Here is a 20923-nt window from a genome sequence, read left to right on the forward strand (position 1 = left end):
CCTGCTTCAGATTCTGTGTCTCTCCCTCTCTCTCTGTCCCTCCCCGCTCATAATCTGTGTGTCACTCTCACAAAAATAAACATTAAAAAAAAAAAAGAAAAAAAAGAAATGAAATCACACCCACATTTACCTAAGAGAAGTACCTCAAATGATATAGGCCTGTGTTACATTAGAAAGATTCAAGGGGGGGGGAAATGACAGGATTATTTAAAGTCATGTTCAAAAACAACAAAAAAATAAATTTGTAACTTTGCAACTCTAATGTTTCGTAACACACTCTATTTCCGGAAGAAACTAAGATTTACATGTAATTAATAAAATGCAATCCCTGCAAGTCTTATCTATGAGGAAAATCCTCACACAACACTAGGAGAGCAGGACTTACAAATAATATATATTTGTAAGCAAATATAAAAGCAATGGTTTCACATTTATATTTTAAGAAAAAAATTAATTTAAGAGTCTCTACCTAAATTTTTTTTGTATCAAACAACTACAACTAGTTATAGGGCAAAAAGCATCTGTTATTGTGGCAGGATGTTAATTTATTTACAAAAACTATACAAAATTAGATTAATTATAACACCAACTTATCAAAGCTTCCTGAAATTAATTCTGCTTTTGGAAATGTATCAAAAGTCTTCAGATCCAGAATGATAGTCTTTATTATTTTTAATTCATGGAATTATAGCACATCATATCTTCAAGCGAAAACACAAGATAAAAGCCTGTACAATAAAATATTCTTTTCTTGATAGCTTGGAATGTAAATGAAAATATGTTCCCTTTTTACCGAAGGAAAAAACTTGAACCAAGTGTCCAATAATATCAAATACCTGTTAGAATGGCTTGTCTGCTAGAATTAAAGTTGGGCAATTACTTCCACATTTTAAAAAATGGCCTTAAATTAAGTCCGTTTTTTCTTTTATAGAAAACATTTTTCTCAGCCATTTCAGACCCTCTAAACTTTATAACAAAAAATGCTCTTCAGTTTTTACTAGTTAAATCCACACCCAGAGAAGGTGTGTTCAAGATGGACTTATTTTAAAAGTGCATATAAGCATGACTAAACTTAAATTGTTGATAAATCTAAGAGCAATAATTTAATTTTCTACCACAAAAATATAGGTAACCTTAAGAGCAACATGCTTGGTCAATCTTTCTTAAGCTTTTAGGTCTGAAGCCAAAACATTTAAAAATGAAGGGGAACAATACAGTGACTCTTTGCTAATGGCTTTTCAGATATCAATTTGCAGACATAAAGACTCATCCAACAAAGTATCCAGGTTATCCAATGATATTTGGCATGAATTCATACAGCAATGACACATATATAATATAAAAATAACAACAACCAAAAAAAACCACAGGTATTTTAGGCCTAAGATGAGTTTATCTAATAAGGGTTACATGAAAACTATCACATAAGACCCAAAATAAACTTCATATACAAAACTATACGATGTGGCTTTGTTCAAACACAACTAGAATTCAGATTCAAGTAACTAGGCTGGCTTTTTTATGTCACCAGCTTTCATGAGGGCTTTAATAGCTCTCGCCCTCATCTCCAGTTCTAGCAGCTCCAGCTGCTGTGCGGAAGGCTGAACGTCTTCGGGTGGAGGAGCAGTCAGGGTGGCTGCTTTGGGCTCCTTGGGGCTACCCTCTGCCAGCCCCAGAATCTCATTCACACTTTTCTCAATGTCTTTCTCCAGGTCCTCTATCTGACCAGCTTCGCTCTGGACTGTATTGTCTGGGACCTCAGGAGCAGCAGCTTCCTCGGTGCATGGGCCTTCTATGTCGCTGTCATAAGCATCTGCATTTATACTGAGTACATCACTATCTTCCCCTTTGCCTGTAACAAACAAAAAAGGGGAAAGAACCACGTAACCTAAATGCCCTGGTCAAAATGTCCTTTCTATTTATGATTAATGGACTACCTTGACCCCACCTCCCACCATGAAGTCCCAAATGCATTCCATAATCTCTGTCCCATCCCTTTTTCCCCTGATTCCTCAACTATGAAAACAGATATAATTTAATGTAAATTTTAATGAATTTTTCATTCCAATTTAGCAGAACATGGAAGCAGTAGGAAATGTATACCATCACATGATCTCTTTTCCTAACTAAAATGTCACACCACTTTATACCACAGTGAAGCTTCTACGTTACAAAATTAAAGGTGATGCTAGATATTGTCTGAGTAGAGCATGGCTTATTAACAAAAAAGTAAAATTCCATTCTAGAAACAGTTTAAAAAACTTTACTACAAAAAAGAAAAAATATCACTGGCAAGCTGGACACCATGTGCAATGCAATTACCTACATCTTTTCATTTGCTTTTTCAAACATGTTGTTATCAATCAATAAATTAAAGGAGAATGCCTAAGGCCATTTTCTAATATAAAATAAATTTTCATCATGAGGATTTTAATTAATAAAGTTAGTACACTATAATTTTAAAAAATATAAAACTTTTATAACTGATACTAAAACTTTCAATACACATACAGATTATGGCTCTCAACTACCTTGGCCTTGGACATTACTGAAGTCCAGGTGTTGTTTAAACTTTGAGTGCTCACTTACACCTCCAATTTATTTATCTTTAAAAAAAATTTTTTTTAAGTCATGATCCCCCCCCAAAGGTTACCTTTGTTAAGTCTTCTTATAGTAGGAAGAACTTATTTACCAACAGATGGAAAATTCTGATAATACAATGTTATAGGGTTAGGCCATAAACAATTCTACTCCACTGGTTTTGTAATAACAATTTACTGACCTTGACTGATCCTCCTACATCCTAATAATTAAAAAACTACTCCCTATTCTAAAATCAAAGTGGAAAAATAAATTGATAAATTATACATGTCCACAAAATTGTTTTTAAAAAAAGGTTGCAAATTTTAATTATTTGATGCCAAACAATATTTTACATATCTTCCCCAAAGAAACAAATATTCCCAAATAGCTTAAAAAAATAAATAAATAAAAATACAGCCGTTTATGTGAAGAAATAATGCTTTATATAAGTATTGCAACTTGAGACAAAAACAAATTTAAGAAATGAAGCGCTAAGTTGTCCATAGCCTCAAAAAGTTCACTTTCATGCTTAGCCATCTTTAATCTAAAATTCTAAATCTGTTCTCACTGATTCTGAGTGAAAATCTGCGGTCTGTTTAAAAGATTTTAAAACATAAGTTTTTGAAAAAATGTAATCTGTTTTTCAAACTATAAGTTGTTGCCTGATAATGAATTAAGAGCAGAAGAATATAATGGTGGGTGGGGAGAGAGGAAAGGTCTGAAATTTGGGATACCTGAGTTCTAAAACTTTACTCTGCTATAAAGTATGTGATTTGAGCAAATCCCTTAACTTCCCAGAATTTCCTGAAATTAAGGCAAATTGTCCTAGGACATCTCTAAAGTGCAAGGTCTAATACTACCCTAAGTTAAGTCTATATAAATGTTTATAAAATGGCAATATTTCGGCTATTTTGTTTTCCCAAGATATGATTACCACTTATCTTTCATTTAATATATTGATCACTTGGGATAATCATCCAAAAGAATTTCCCATTGACAGCAGTAGCCAATGAAAGGTAAGTAACATCAGTAAATCTACTTTTTTTCATGCAACAACCTGTGGGGTTTTTAGGGGTTCTTTTGTTGCTTTTTTTAAGCAGTCTCTAGAGCCAACATGGGGCTCAAACTCACAACCCTGAGATCAAAAGTCACATGCTACACTGACTGAGCCAGCCAGGTGCCCCCAAATAACCTTTTAAAAGGACAAAAGATTTTCTAGAGAAAAGAAGTACATTTACAATATCCAGGCAATATAAATGAAGCTCACTTATTATCTTGGGTACAGGGTTCAATGTGTAATATTATAACTATCGAATCCCTTATGTGCTAAATCACAAATTCTGAAGTAGCTGTATTTTTATGAAATTAATTTGCTTTGAGTTTATATGTGAGTAAATGATAATAGCAAATCTTAGAGATATTTTCATTAAATAAGTGGAGAATCTACACTCGTAGATCCTGAAGACATACATGGCAAACTTTCCAGCTGAGTATCACTGTCATATACCATCAGCTTGTATTTCTGACCAAAAGACTACAAGAATATATATGAGTGTATATAAATATTTTTTAATGGAATGTACATTATGTTCATCTTATTACTGTGTTTTATCAAACACTTCAAATGGCTAAGAACCAGAGCTATATATATTCTCACCTAATTCAGACAATTTTTCAAGCCTATTTATATAAGCTTAAGAAGCAACCACAGCTAAAGAGCCTCTTTGCCCCAAGCTTAAAATAATAAAATCCTTTTTTTTATAAAGTTATCAGCACAAGAGATTCAGAGTCAAAGTGTTTATACGCACACTTCCCATGTTTCAAAGGAGGTAAATCTTGACAAGAAAGTTCTTTATATATTCTATGGGTTTGTTTCAAAGTTTTCAGCAGGCAGAAGGTGGGCTTTGCTTTATTTCTTTAAACAGCTATACATATCCTATCACTGAAGAAATGGTGCTCCATGAATTTGGTGTTCTCTGTTTACATTTAAAATTATCCAAAGTTGGGGCACCTGGCTGGCTGTTGGTAGAGCACGTGACTCTTGATGTTGGGGTTGTAAGTTCAAGCCCCATATTGGATGTAGAGATTACTTAAAAATAAAATCTTAAAAAAAAAAAAAAAATGATCCATGAGCGCCTGGGTGGCTCAGTCAGTTAATCACCCAAGTCTTGATTTCAGCTTAGGTCACGATCTCACGGTTTGTGAAGCGCAGGTCCTGCTTCAGATTCTCTCTGTTCCTTCCCTGCTCACTCTCACTCTCTCTCTCTCAAGATAAATAAATAAACTTGAAAAAAAAAATTATCCAAAGTCTAAGTGCCTGAGTTCTCCATAACACAGTACTGGTGAATACATTCATAGATTCCATCTGCCCACGACACCTGCAACACGGATGCCAAAGCTTTGTAGAATCTGTGTCTGAAACAACTTAGCGTAACACTTCATCTAACAAATGTGAAAACAAGGTGACTTGGACAACGTAACATGGCAAATTATTTAAAGATTTAGGATCGTACTTCACTATTCCTTAATTTTCATCATTCTACTGACTTGCTTTTTAAAGTATCATTTGCAAACACATGAATACACTTCCAAAGATAATTTATTCTCATCCTTGGTATTAGGAATTTATAGTTTTTTCTTGTCAATTATGATCCTCAAGGTAGAAGCGGTGAAACTTGCACATTTTTTCTAAAAAAGTAACCTTACATCAAAATGCTTCATTCATAAGTCCTTACAATATCATTGTTGTCTGTTCTGTCCTTCCACCAGTCCGCATGCGTGTGTCTGTGTGTGTGTGCGTGTGTGTGCGTGCGCACGTATATCTCAGGTTTGCTTTTTGTTAAAATAAAAATTTTAAATGTATGTGTGTGTTACCTTAGGTTTGCTTTTTGTTAAAAGTTTTAAATACCCAATTGGAAGTACACAAATGTACAAGAATTATTAATCACAAAGATTTTGAGGGATAAAAATTTTAAAGGATTTTAAAGTTATGCTAGCATATTTAAACCTCAATAGAGCCTATATTCTACTTGCTAATAATTCAACTTAAGAGTAGTTTTAATGCACAAAACAGAGGCATATCTAATGTTATGAGTGACTGTATGCTCGTGAAACTTCCTGATAGTGAATTATTAAATTAAGCCAGGAGACAAACCTTAGAACATAGAATAATTAAATATCTGTCTGAATTCCTGCCGAAGATGGCAAATTGAGCACACATATCTAATTCCCTTCTCTACCAAGAAGCCACTGAAGTGACAGAAGGCCGATACTTAAAAATACAATAATAGCATAAATAATATAAATTAACTGAGAATAAAACTAACATCAGTCCTTTATAAGTAAAATACAAAATGGAGAATCCATAAAGGAGGAAAATCAACAAATTTAGCTAAATAAATAGTAGGACCTCTGGGCGGGGGACATCATAAATAAGATAGAAGCACTCTATAAGAAAATATTAATGAAATATAATACATGCAATGTCCAGGTATCATTAAGAGATAACTAAAAACAAGGGCAAAGGGTAGAAACAAGTCAAGCATTTCAAAAACTATGAAATACAAAAAGCATCAATACATAAAAATGCTCAACTTAATTTCTAACCATGCAATGCAAATTAAAATATTACTTTTAACTCATTAGTTACAAAAAGGAATTTTACCCATCTGTAAAAAAATTAATAAATTTATAAGATGGAAAAATGATTAAGACATGATTAAGTGAACAAAGAAAACTAAAGAGTAATAACTATATTTATATGCAAAATAACAGTAAATTATTAATAGCGGTTACTTCTGGGGAGGAAAGTTAATGTAGAAAAGAGAAGAAAATGAGCTTTCCAATTTTGCCCTATGAACATATGTATTTCTTCAACCAGTTCTAAGAATATAATCCTTATAAAAAGTTTAAAAAGAAAAAATGAAACCATAATATTAGATAACACAGAAGGATGAAATTGACAGAAAATAAAAGCAGAGCAAAACCACAGCCAAAGACACCACAGATAAGCGTAACTCTTTCTTAGAGAATCTTGGAAGCAACGAAGAGTTGGCTGTGAAACACAGCAAGATAATTAAATTAAATCCATTCAGAATAGTTGGGCCAATTGAACACTTCCTTCTTTCTCTTCCCTTCCCTACCACATGCCCAAGCACTCTAGTGGGAGGCCTACCTCATCCACTTAAAGAGCTCTCCTAGAGTCTGAGATATATCTAAACAGCTACTGATGAAACCCAAACCAGCTTTCAGAAAAACCCAGCCACAGTAAGTAAAGAACCAAGATGAACAAAGGACGAAATAAAGAAAATCTAGGGATCAAAAGATAATCTAATGGGGGAGAAGGAAGGGCAGAGGAGTCTAATTAGTATCCTTAGAGAGACTCAAGTAGACTCTGGAGCCATAAAGTAAGTACATGATGCAGTGAAAGAAGAACAGAGAACAAGAAATGTTAGAATTTTAAAATACAGTTATCAAAAGCAAACATTCAGTGGTTGCTGGAAGACAGTGAAAGAAAAAAACCTCCCATGTAGAAAAGAAATAAAAATATATTTAAAATATGCAATAAAAGTTAAGAGATGAATGACCCATGAGTCCAACAACTTAATATAATTAACTCAGCAAATATTACTGAGCACCTACTATGTACAAGACACTGTTTTAAACATTAAGGAAACAGTGAATAAAAAAAAAGTCCTTGTGCTATATTTAAATCATAGGAGACACTATAAATAAATGTCAGGTGTTATGAAGAAAAATAAAGCATGATAAGAAGACACTAGCAGGATGCTTTCAGAGAGTGATCGATGTGATTTGATAAGGAAACTGAGCAGAGAAGTGAATAAAGTGATAGAATAAGTCAGAAAACAGAAATAGGGGTAGAGAGGGAAAATTATGACAAAAAAGGTGATCTGAGGTGAAGAAGGTCTTCATAGTGAAAAGGCTTGCCAACTGCAGTGTATCATACCTAAGACACATCCTGTAAAAAAATCAGAACCCAGGGGGGAAAAAAAAATTACTAAAAATTCCCAGAAGAAAAAAACTAGATTACCAACAAAAGCTAGCCTCAAGAAATCAAGACCACTTCTATCAGCCCTGTGGACAAGATATCCCTATGGCTATGAACATGATCACAAAAAAGAGAAGTAACGGTATATTATGTGCCTCAAGGATACAGCATTGCTTCTAAAATACTGTCAAATATTGAACATGAATCTGATCAAGGTTCTGTATCCAACTACCAATTTACAGAAAAATAACATTAAATAGAACAATGGTATGCAATCAGCAAAATTCGAACTGAGAAACTCTGACAATCTGGTTTAAGAAACTTCGAAGAGAAGGGGGGAGCAAAGGAGGGTGAGAGGGAAGGATGGGAAGGAGGAGCATACAGATTAAAAAGAGACTTAGAATCCAAACAATTGTAACATAGGGTACTTATCTGGATGTCCATTCATACAAATATAGTTTAAAACTATTATAAGACAACCTGAGAAAACTAACTACTGGATTATTTGAGGATTAAAAACATCACTATTCTGTAACCCCTAATGAAATACTGGATCTAAACATTAATAGCTACTAAAACCATTAGGTGGTAGTCTGATAACACCTGTACCAATCAATCTTAACATCACAATACTACCAATGAATACAAGCGGTAGGTTAAACCTGAACACTTTCTGAATATATGATATTAAGCAACGTTAACTTTTTAAGGCATTGTGATTATGCTTAAAAAGAGATCTCTAGTCTTTGAGATACAAACATATTGAAATATTTATAGATGAACTGAAAAGAGGTTTAGAATCTGCTTTAAAATAATCTAGCAGTATGAGCAGGTAGGGGTATGCATGAAAGAATTAGCCATAGGTGGATAACTGAATATGGAGAGAGGTACATGGGAGTTAATGCTATTTTTTTTACTTATTTTTGTCTGACAATTTCCAAGATAAAAAGTCTGTTTATGGTGATTTCTATTCAGAAACCTACAGTAACAATTTTGAAAATACCTTAAAACATATATATATCCTGGAGGAGAACACAAGAAAATCAGAATCCCAATATTCCTATTAGGCAACCATAGACCTGGTTATCAAAAGGGTTAAACTATCTTACTTTGTTTTCTCTTTTAGTTTTTCTCATCAGATTTTCAGTTAATCGCATTCAGTGGTTATGCCATTTAGAACAGCACATTTCACCATCCTTCCCTCTAGGTCCTTCCCTCTAGAATCTCAACTCTCTAAGGCTTCTAAGTGTTATCAACCTGCTACAATCTCATTAGTAACAAAGTCCAGAGTTCACTGGAAAGCAATGCTATGCCTCTGTGGATTTCCTTTCTGAGACAACAGAAAACTTCAGTTTTACTAAATTTTAAGTTATAAGGAAGACAATTCTACTATAGTGTAACTGTAGAAAGTCAATTTATAACAGTGCTAGTAAGTTCTAGCCTTTTCAAGAAAGAAATCAAAACTTTATTTTCTGAAAAAGAAACAACTTTTTTTTAATATGTAAAAATAATCTTTTGTAGAGGACTTTAATCTTCCTCTCAGCAAAACTGACAGAACTTGGCTATTTTTTCTCATGTAGTATTTTAAACTACTGATTTAAATTTAAGTGTATCATGTTAACCACGATATTCAAAATTTAATCATGACATTATCTGATGGTTACTGAGATAAAGAAGAATATGCAAACAATTTAATACAGAAAAGCTGTCTAGTATACTACCAAGCCCACACTCAATTTCTGGATAACTGAGTGTCCATAGGCCTATAAACCTAACTTTTGTGAATGACAAATTCAGAGATTACTCCAAGAATCAACAAATCTTCACTCAGTGTTTATTACCTATGCTACAATGGTGCTATAAAGACCACAGAAGAGGTGGGCCTTACAAAATCCTACAGGTAGGGTAAACTAAATATTTGTAGCATAACTAAGGCACAGATTTTGCCTTTATGGTAATTAGGTATGCTTAAAATATGGACATGATACTTTAAAATGCTAAATTCTGTGGTATAAAGCATAACAGAATTTTCGAGTATATAAGGCAATAGGGAAACGTCAAGGAGATCTACAGATGTGATATGAAGTAGGTCTCAAAATCTAATAAGTGATGTTGACAGAGGAGAAAACTCCAAGTGTAAGGGACAGAATGTAAAAATAGGTGCTAGAGCTAAACAATACAGAAGTATGTGAGCCTTTCAGATAAAATGTACACATGAGAACATAGAAAAGGACAGTATCCAAAAATTTTGCCTCTGCAAACAAGACATCACCATTGGAGGAGAAAAAGCACAACAGGGACCTCTTGCCAGCCTTTACAATGGATCAGATAAGCAATTAAACAGGCAACAGTAGTATGAACTAGGTGATAATTACTCAGTACGAGAGAAGAGGTGAGGTAAACACAAGTTAGGGAAGACCACAGATTTGGAAAGGTGTGATCTTACAGAACAAGTAGTTGACCTAAATAAGAGTACACCACTGGTGTGAATGAGTTTAATTCTCAGATTTGGACAAAGTGCATGACAAGCAGTAAAACTTGTAGTCACAAAGGACAGCTTAACATTTCTGTTCTGAGATACACTGTGAACCAGACGCATGACAAAGCATCAGGGTTTTGGGTTCGAAAAATAACTTCTACAAAACTACAGTACAGTAAACCTGATACCAAGGCTCAGTAAAATTCTAGGTTTACTAAGAGGTTAATTAGCTCTGAAAAAAAGTACTGCTAGTTAGTTTAGACAGAAAAGGTAACATCTGACAGGGGATCTAAATGATACGTTGTAGACTGCTGGTTACCTCAGGAGGAACATGCAGGCAGAAGGAACAGCAAAAGTCAGGTCTCTGACACAACAGCGCTTATAACCCTGGAGGAAAGTGAGGAGAAAGGACTAGAAAGAACAAGGGGGAGAGTGACAGGCTGTATCACATTATGGCTTGTACCACCACAGGAAGGAAGGACTTCAAGGACTTTCGAGATGGGAAGCTACCAGAAGGCTCTGATAAGACAGTGACGTGACGACTTTTGGTTTTAATTTTTACAGTCATTCAGACTGCTATAGGGAAGAGACTACAGGGGGGCATAGATAGAAACAGAGGGGATCAACATGCTATAAGAATCAACACCAGAATAATTTGGCCAAGAAGAGGCGTGAAGTGGTGGGATTCTGATCTTTGTGAAAGTAGAGCTGACAGGATTTGTTGACAAAGATGAAAGAAAGCACTCAAGAATGATTCCCAGGTTCTTGGCCTAGACACTCAGAAGAATGCAAATGCTATTGATTGAGATGGAGAAGACTGTAGGAGAAGCAAGGTTTGGAGGGGGAGTGGTACTGTTTTCTTCTTTGTTGCTTTTGGGGAGGGGTCAGAGAAGAATCTAGAATTTACTCTGGAACATATTAAGATGCTTACTGAACATCTAATAAGGAAGCTAGATATTAAGGGTTGGAAAGAAGTCTGAATTGGAGAAATAAATTCGTAGTTGCCAGTCCTAGAATTACGTTAGGATGTAGAAAAGAGAAAACGTCCAAAGAGTAAGTGCTGGGGCACTCACCCTTTAGAAGTCAAGTAGAGGAGAGCAAGACACAAAAGAAACAGAGAAGAAAGTGTCAGGGAAGGATGGATAATCAACGGTGTTACACATGGCTGACAGGCCAAGATAAGGACTCAGCCACATCAGTGAAATAGTTGCTGACAACTGTTTACTACAGAGGGGGGCAATAATTAGGGACAGAGAAAAAAACACCTGCAGATACCAAAAGAGAATGTGTTCACTATACAAATACAGGGGCTGGTCGCAGCAACACAAAGAGTTCACCCATTTTTAAGAGGAGAGACAGGGACTATATAAATTCAGAAACAGGTAAATATGAAAAATTAATTTATACATCTACTTTCCTTTATTAGAGAAGTTCTTTCCAAGCCAGGCCATATTTTATTTACCTTTCTGGTGCCTAGCACAAAACCACAATTTGTTTGTTGGAAGAAGGGATCAGCTTCAAAATCTGAAGGGACATCATTTAGAAAAAGCATTAAATTCATTTTCTATAATCCAAAGGACACACAAGGATAAATGAGCAGAAAATACATACTGGCAGACTATGATTCAATACGGAGACACTTTTGCCAATTAGAGACAGCCAGGGTGATATTGGGGGGATGAAGCAGAAAATTCTAATGACAACAATAATGATGGCAGAAATAATTATAACAAGAGTGTATATTTACTGAGCATTTACCAGGTACTAATCACTTCTCTAAAGCACTGAACATGTATTAACTCATTTAATCCTTATGCTAACCATAATGGAATAGACATTCATATTTATTATCCCCATTTTATAAATGATGAATCTGAGGAACAGAGTTTAAGTAACTTGCCCTATAGTTCACACAACTGAAGTGGCAAAACCAAAATTCAAGCCCAAGTATATTTCACAGATCTATGCATTTAAATATTCTATAGTGCCTCCCAGATCTTAACAGAATCAGAATGACCACTGAAGCATCACTGATGAGAATGTTGGTTCAGACTGAATTTATCTTCTTCTTGTACAAGGTCCCTTAAGTCCACATGAATGAATAAAATATATGAGGCACGGAGCTAAAAAGTATGTATTAAATATGAACAATTATTAAGGAAATGACAAGCCACAGACTAGGAGTAAATATTCGCAAAACACACCTGGATAAAAGACTGGTGTCCAAAATACATAAAGAACTCTTAAAACTCAACAATTAGAAAACCACCCAAATAAAAAATGGGCAAAAGATCTGAAGAGCCAAGTCACCAAAGAAGATATACAAATGGCAAAGAAGCACATGGAAAGATGCTTAACGTCATATATCATTAGGGCACTGCAAAGTAAAACAGTAAGATACCACTTACACGTCTATTAGAACAGTCGAAATCTAAATCACTGATAGCACCAAATGTTAGCAAGAAGATGGAACAACAGAAAATCTCATTCACTGCTGGCAGGACATAAAATGGTACAGCACTCTGAAGGACAGCTTGGCAGTTTCTTACAAAACTAAACTTGGTGTTTACCCAGGGTTTGAAAACTTATGTCCACAAACTCCTGCATACAAATGATTATAGTAGCTTTACTCATGATTGCCAAAATCTAGAGGCAACTAAGATGTCCTCTAATAGGTAAATAGGTAAATGGATAAGCAAACTGTTGTAAATCTATACAATGGAAGACTGTCCGGCAATATCAAGCTACAAAAAGACATGAAGAGCCTCAAATACATACCTGCTAAGTGAAAGAAGTCAATCTCAAAAGACTACATACTACATATAATGTTACAACCAAAACTTCTAATTAAATCATAGACTATGGTGTAAGATGAGTAAAAAGTTCGTTAACTGGTAACAAAATCTGATTTCAAATCTAATGTTTACCATCTTTCCTGTGGTAGGAGTTACTGCTATATAAGGAGGTACTTTTGCCAACGATTGGACAAGAACATAATTACTGAATAGCACCATGGATCCAAAGGAGATCCAAACATGTTAAAGGTTTGGACTATATAACCTCTGAAGTGGCTGCCCTAACAGTATGTTTACGATCCTATGAAACCACAAGAGAGAATGGGTGATATTTATTTTTAAAAAAAATTTTTTTTAACATTTATTTATTTTTGAGACAGAGAGAGACAGAGCATGAACGGGGGAGGGGCAGAGAGAGAGGGAGACACAGAATTGGAAGCAGGCTTCAGGCTCTGAGCCATCAGCCCAGAGCCCGACACAGGGCTCGAACTCACGGACCGTGAGATCGTGGCCTGAGCCGAAGTTGGACGCTTAACCGACTGAGCCACCCAGGCGCCCCGAGAATGGGTAAAATTTAAAGAAACATGGCAATCAACATTTTTCTCAGGTACTAAATCAAACCCTTCATAATGTCATTCTTGAAAAACACACACAAGGCATTATGCATCCAAAAACCCTGCCAGTGTACTTTGTTTTTTAATACAGAAAAGTTGCACAATTAAATTCAACAGAGGGGTCTTCAAAAGGTACAGAAACAGTATGGGCTAATGTGCCACACAAAATGTAATTTTCACCCTTTTGTTCAATTACTACACACAGAAAGAGACAAATGAAAAAGTGGGAGGGTCCTGTCTGCTGTCATTGCTGGTAATAACTTGTGAAAAAGCTCAAAGGAACGAGAAGAGAAATTAAGTTCTTAAGTCACACTGAAGGTTACACCACCATCTCTTTTTACTTCACCAATTGCTGAAAAGTTAACTCATGTTAAGAAGCTGCATTGTGTGAATACTTACTTGTTACAGCCAGTCAGGGAGACAATCAAGGGCGAGGAAAAAAGAAATCAGACTCAAACTTTGAGAACAAATCAGTTGTACATCTGCTTCTGTTTCCAACTCCGAACAGCCTGGGACGCTTTTATTTTGGTCTCCCCACACTCATGCCTCCAGTTCAGCTCCTCAAAGGACGAGGCACCACAAGACCTCACTTGACAATGCAGAGGTTTCTACAGCAATACATACGTGTCAAACTGCTCCAAACAGGCTTAATTAACCGATGGTCTTCATTCTCTCTTTCTTCCCAAAGCAACACAAATCACTGAAGGCATTTTTCTCATTAACTTTGTAACTTCTCCTAACTTGCATGTAGTCCTTCAGCTATGGTTATAGAGTTCTTTTTGGCAAAACTCAACTCCTTTTCTACTGCAAATTCACTTCTTCGTTCTTTTTTTATTCTAGGCCTTCTACTTACTCACCTTTGCTTCTCCTGGTGCAGTACTATCTTAGAATAACGGCAATAACAATAACAACAAGAAGAGCAAAAATCAGTTGGGGTTTTCCATTAATCCCTCACCTTAAGGATTCAAATGGTCTCATATACTTTTATATTTAATACCTTTGCTAAATGATGGCAAAAATCTCTTCTACCACATTTAATTTTTGTAAGTAATAGGTGAATAAGCTGCGACCATCATCAATTCTTCATGATAGTCTAAAAGTGGTCTCTCAACTGCATTATTTACATAAACCTATCAGTGAAAATGTTTTTAAGTACCTGCTCCAGTATATATTATTTACTTAAAAAATAGTATGTATTATTCCTATAAATTAGTATGTACTAATACAACAACACATGCAACCAGAAGTTTTACAGTGGAGAGACAAATATATAAATTTATACATTTTACTTACTTTAGAAGTACGGGTATTCTTTTTCCTGCATTCTCTGGAAGTGTGTATGATAACACTGTGGTGACCACCCGTCTAAAATTGGTCAGAGAAGCCCAGAGAAAATATCTAAACTTCCATCAGACAGTTTAACCACTGATAAACATTTTCCCCCTATTAAAGTCTACCTTTCAACTTTTTGAAGCTCTTGTTAACAAGACAATTCTTAAAACTGTCTATCATTCACTAATTCATGAACTGGAAGGTCAAAATATAATTGCATGAGGCAACGACATTATTTTAAAACACACACACACACACACAACAGTAGCAGAATTTGAGCCTCACCACAGCAAAATTCAGTTTGCATATTTTGTGTGTGTTTGCCTGTCTTTCTCTAATAGAAAGGAAGAATGATTTTCTAATGGAATAAAAAATATAGAGAAAAAAAACACCGTATATTTTATTCTGCTTCCATTAAGCAATTAAAAAACAAAACAAAACCCAGTCATTAAGCACTCTTCTCAAGTCCAGACACTGCACCCGGCACTGGTCTTTACAAAATCTGACAGCTAGAAAGGAACTTCAAATCAAGGCCAAACATCCAAACACTGCTTCAATTAGCTCTACAACAGAGCCACCAAGTGGCAGTTTTTGTAGCCTGTGTTTAAACACCCTTTAGCAATACAGAAGGCAGCCCACTTCATTTTCTGAGACTTCCGATTAGAGATCAGTAAATTGAACCAAAATCTGTCAAGTGATAATTCTACCTAGCAGCCCTGTTTTCATTCTCAGAGGCAATACAGAACAAGCCTAATCATTCTTCCACTTGACAGCTCTTCAAATACTTTAAAGTGAGGGCTGAAAACCTCACCACCTCTTCAACCTAAGTATCCAAATTTGACTTAGCTATTTCTCATGTATAGTTAAAAAAATTTTTTCATGGTCACTTCCAAGAAGAAACACAAAGGAGCTTAATACTTAAGTTACCAAGGAGAAAAATTTGCAAAGTTACATATACTCCTGCTTGTCGACTTTAAAGCAACTATTTAAATACAGACCATTATTTTAATATTCCTGAACATCTTAAGCAAATTTATAGCTATATATAAACAGAATTCACTAATATTAGATTTGATATTTTAAAAATATTTTCTACAAATTAAATACCTCCAATGAATAGCAGTTTTCACTTTTTTAAACTGAATGTTAAAGTTTTAAATATTTTTAGCACAAAATGGCCAATATAGAAAATTTATATAATTATTATTTTAAAAAGTGAGCTAACCCATTTCAATAATACAAGCCCTGAGATCCTCCAGGAAATTAATAAAGGATCTCAGGCTTGCACATGTATATGTGCTCATGTACACAAACACAGCTGTGCTACAGATAAAGACCAAAACTATAACTAATGTTTCTTATACAGCTGCCCTCCTGCTAAAAATGAATGAGTGAAGAAACTAATCCCAATGGAAGAGTTCCAATTTTATTCGACTACGAATCAATCAACCAGTAGATTGTATTTACATTTAAATAATGTCTGCACAGTGAAGGCAGATCTTGGTTATTAGCCCATTATGAAAGCGTGGTCGAAGTCAGAGCACAATCAGATACTCATCTTCAGCACAGCTTGTTTCATAAGTGATATTTCTTATCAATGAAATGGGTGAAACCAGAACTAGACCCAAAAAATGCCAATTTCAAGTAACTAATTCACCATTAATATTTCTCAATATTTGAGTATTTTAGAAGCTGAGAAGCTAAAAAAACTGAAGATATAATTTAAGTAATGTGTCAGTATCACATACTATGAATAGGTTATATAATAAGATGTATTTGAAAAAAAGCAAAGAGAAAATTCAACACTGCTTTAGATTTTGTTCTTCTGAACAAAGGGTTCTAACTAAGCTTCGATGAATTTAGTTCTAACTAAGCTTCAATGAATTTTCTTAAATGGTCAAGCCATTAAATAAAATGACAATACATCCACAAGGCGCATTATATTGTTTTTATTAAGCTCACTGTGAAAGAGAACAACTAGCTATGCAAGAAAAGTTGGAGACAATACTAAATCAACTTTGCAAGTTGTGCATATTAAAAGTAGACAACATTGGTTCATTTAGGAAAAAAGGTAACAATATTTATTCAGACTACTAAAATTTCTATTTCCTGGCGTACCTCAGCTTCTTGGGTTACTCCAAGCAAGTTACTCACTATCTGGTTCAGATTTTAGGTATACTAATATTTACCTGGAAAATGTTCTACATAATTCGATCTTCTAGATAACTTATGTTTATTCCATTATGCAACATTTTATATTTTAACTATTTTATAGACATTTTTCTAGAAGACTTTACCTACTATTTCCCTGTATTCTTTAAAATAAGAGTTGCAACTTAATTTGACCTTTTCCTACAGATTTAGTCATAACATGAACTGTACTGCTGTGCTTTGATCTTATGTTTTCTCACCTCTGCTTGATGTCACTTACTGATGACAGTGTGTTCTTGATGTTTCTGATGACTAGATGAGAACCTGAGAGTGGTCTATATAGGCTCCTAAGCATAAAAGACTTGTGCTCTGTGATACCTGACTACTCTGAGTTCTTTTTCTCTTCCTCTTTGCTTCCATGTCTGGTTTTTAAAAGAGTGAAGTTACCATATAAAATTACAGCAAAATAGGCTGTTAGCACTGGGAAGCGAGTTTAAAGAGCTCCAGGTACCTGAACATGAAAGCAGAAAAACACCTTCCCTTAGAAGGCAGCAATGGCTAATTTGTACAATGAGGTCCCCATTCCTTTTTCCCTAGGAACTGGAATCAACCATGTCAATTACATGACATTCTTCTCTCCATAGATGATCTAAAAGCATACCCTCGACACTGCCTGCTCATTAGATGCAAAGAACAGAAACAAAGAAAGAAACAATAGCAGAGATGTCCAATTACCCACGGGGTTTAAGAGTTATGTGAAAATGATAATATGCTTAACATTTATTTATATATGACAAAGAAATGTAAATGACACTGAATCTCAGTTTATGTCTCTGGTGGGTGCTCAGAAGTCAGAATATGAAAAGATACAATTTTGTCTGGCTATTTAAGAGGCTAACATAACAAGACTTCTGAAAAACAATGGACTTCTTGAAACTGTCAAAAATATTTATTAAAACCCCAAAGTACATAACTAGAATTACAGAAAATCTTGATTTTGTTCTCTCTACATATATAATGAATGAATCACAAAATTAGTTATCCAACTTTTTTTTCACTGTGTTAACTAAGCATTAGCAACACAGACGCCAAGTAAAAAAAGAAATTCTGCCTAAATAAACTGATGACTTACTTCTCTCTACCAAATAAGTTCTTATGACTCAAGTTTTACAGACATTATTCTAAGCCAATCAAATATTAGTTGCTTACATAATAAATAATACAACCATTTTGGCTAGAGTAGATTGTCACTGCTCTGAAGTAATTATACCAGGAAACGGGAAAAATGTGAGGTAGTCTTTGAGTAACTAATAAAAATTTATTTTACTTTCAGTTTTTCCTACCAGGATGAGGGGAAACAAAAAAAGACACATGAAAGACTAGCCCTACTCATCTAGTTGGCTTGAATAAATTACAAATTACCACTTCACTTCTGCTAGCTGGCAATGTCAAACACTACTGATACATAGAAAATAAAGTAATAACAATGTACCTCGGCAAAAAAAAAAAGACAAAAAAGTTATCCATAAAGCTTTTTTTCCCCACATATAACCCAAAGCTACCCAGTTAATGTATCTCCAATATCTTGCAGCTAATGATAAAATTAAAACTATTCAAGATGATAGCTTTCTGGTGGCACTATAAGCATGTATCACTAAGGCAGAACTTTCCAATGGCTAAAGGAGTCATGAAATAAAGAAAGGACATATTCTTTATTCTTTTGATTATGGACCAAATAAATTATTCTGTTCCCCTATCTGTAAAATGAGGGCAAGCTGGAACACTGAAAATTTATTACTGGTAAAGTGTTTATAATCTTCAGGTAAATGTTATATAAAAATTAAATACTTGGTTTATACCTTGTTTTAATTCCAAACCTTCAGGTTGTTTGTTCTCTCTCACGGATGATGTAGAATCTATACAGATGTCTTGTCTGAGGAATAAAAATAAATAAAAACAATTTTTAAAACTCTATTCAGTCAAATAATACTTACTGCTCAGGTTCCCAGAATTAAATCAGACACTTGGGAAGACACATGGAATTCTTCTGAACCCCCAGGATATCATTTAGTACACTTTGGAAGCTCAGAAACATGTGTATACAAGTGTCAAAAGCAGCAGCTATAAACCACTAACAATTTAGGTAGTACACATCTTTGTAAAAATTAAGGGGCAAAAATGTCCATCGATAGATGAATGGATAAAGAAGATGTGGTGTGTATACACACACACACATACACACACACACACACACACACACACACACACACACACACACACAATGGAGTATTACTCAGCAATCAAAAAGAATGAAATCTTGCCATTTGCAACTACGTGGAACTAGAGGGTATTATGCTAAGCGAAATTAGAGAAAGACTAATATCATATGACTTCACTCATATGAGGACTTTAAGACAGAACAGATGAACACAAGGGAAAGGAAGCAAAAATAGTTATAAAAACAGGGAGGGGGACAAAAATATAAGAGACTCTTACTTAAATATAGAGAACATTGGGGCGCCTGGGTGGCTCAGTCGGTTAAGCGGCCGACTTCAGCCCAGGTCATGATCTCGCAATCTGTGAGTTCGAGCCCCGCATCGGGCTCTGTGCTAACAGCTCAGAGCCTGGAGCCTGTTTCAGATTCTGTGTCTCCCTCTCTCTGACCCTCCCCCGTTCATGCTTTGTCTCTCTCTGTCTCAAAAATAAATAAACGTTAAAAAAAAATTTTTTTTTTAAAAAGAGAACAGAGGGTACTGGAGGGGTTGTGGGAGGGGGGATAGGCTAAATGGGTAAGGGGCGTTAAGGAATCTACTCCTGAAATCATTGTTGCACCATGTGCTAACTAACTTGAACGTAAATGAAAAAAATAAAAGAAAAACACAAGAAAAAAAATTAAGGGCAAAACTGGAGAAATATGGAGGTAACTTTTCTCACTTCCAATACCTTGCAGGATAGCTGGTGGGAGAAATCAAAACTTAAGAGGAATCCAATAATTTTTCAAGTGTTAAATTTAATGAGCACTTTGGCATTCAAATTATTTTATATTCATCTAATTTCATACCTCAAGTGCTTTGATGTGGGAAATACATATTTTACATGAAATATACATATGTAATCAAAGTAAATGGATTCAAGTATAAGATCATAAAAAAGTTTTGATCCACCATGTTCTCTAACAGAGCTGCAAACTAAACTAATTAATGTTCTTTCTTAGAGGGCATTATACCATCTAGATATTAATATTACAAATACTTTTTGGCAAAAGAAATTAGTTGCAAACATTCAAAATGACTTTTCTTTATAAATAAATATTACCTTTTGGAGAATTTCTATATGCATCCTAAAACTAACATACAAGAAATATTTCAGGAATTTTCCTGCTCACAAATCTATTTCTTTATTTTAAACAAAGTTTATTTATTTATTTTGAGAGAGATGGGGGAGAAAGAAGGAGGGAAGGGCAGAGGCAGGGGGTGGGGAGAATCCCAAGCATGCTTTATGCTGTCAGTGCAGAGCTGGACACGGGGCTCAATCTGTGAGATCAAGACTGAGCCAAAATCAAGAGTTGGACACTCAACCTACTGAGCCACCTAGGCACCCCTCACAAAACAATTTCTATCCACTTAATAACACATCCTTCAAATAACCAAAAGATAAAGACCTGTGATCATTTCTTTAAGTTTACAATATTCTTTCCAGTCAACATATTTGGTACTTATGTGTTTTGCATTAAAATTTTACTAATGCAAGCACAAAGTGAAATAGAGACTATAAAATTCTTTGGATCTGATATTAATTATAACAGATAAAAGATTTAAAGTTGAAATATATATTTTATACCTCTTTCTGTCTAATATCACCTACTCAGTATTTATTCTTTCACCAGAAAGAATCCCAAGGAAGATATCAACAAATATTCTTTGGTAATCCAGGGACAGATAAAAAGCCAATATACTACATT

General features: G+C 34.7%; 1 protein-coding gene across 1 annotated transcript in view; it reads right to left on the bottom strand.

Moving 5' to 3' along the window:
• Positions 1 to 647: 647 nt before the first annotated feature.
• Positions 648 to 20923, bottom strand: part of CAAP1 (caspase activity and apoptosis inhibitor 1) — a 52052-nt gene continuing 31776 nt past the window's right edge. The window contains exons 5-6 of the mRNA XM_007098566.3: positions 18822 to 18895; positions 648 to 1852 (exon numbers count right to left, since the gene is read on the bottom strand). Of these exons, the coding sequence (XP_007098628.2) occupies positions 1506 to 1852; positions 18822 to 18895 (421 nt within the window). The 3' untranslated portion in view covers positions 648 to 1505. The remainder of the gene's footprint in view (positions 1853 to 18821; positions 18896 to 20923) is intronic.

This window comes from Panthera tigris, chromosome D4 (genome assembly GCF_018350195.1).
Source record: "Panthera tigris isolate Pti1 chromosome D4, P.tigris_Pti1_mat1.1, whole genome shotgun sequence".
Classification (NCBI taxonomy): Eukaryota; Metazoa; Chordata; class Mammalia; order Carnivora; family Felidae; genus Panthera; species Panthera tigris.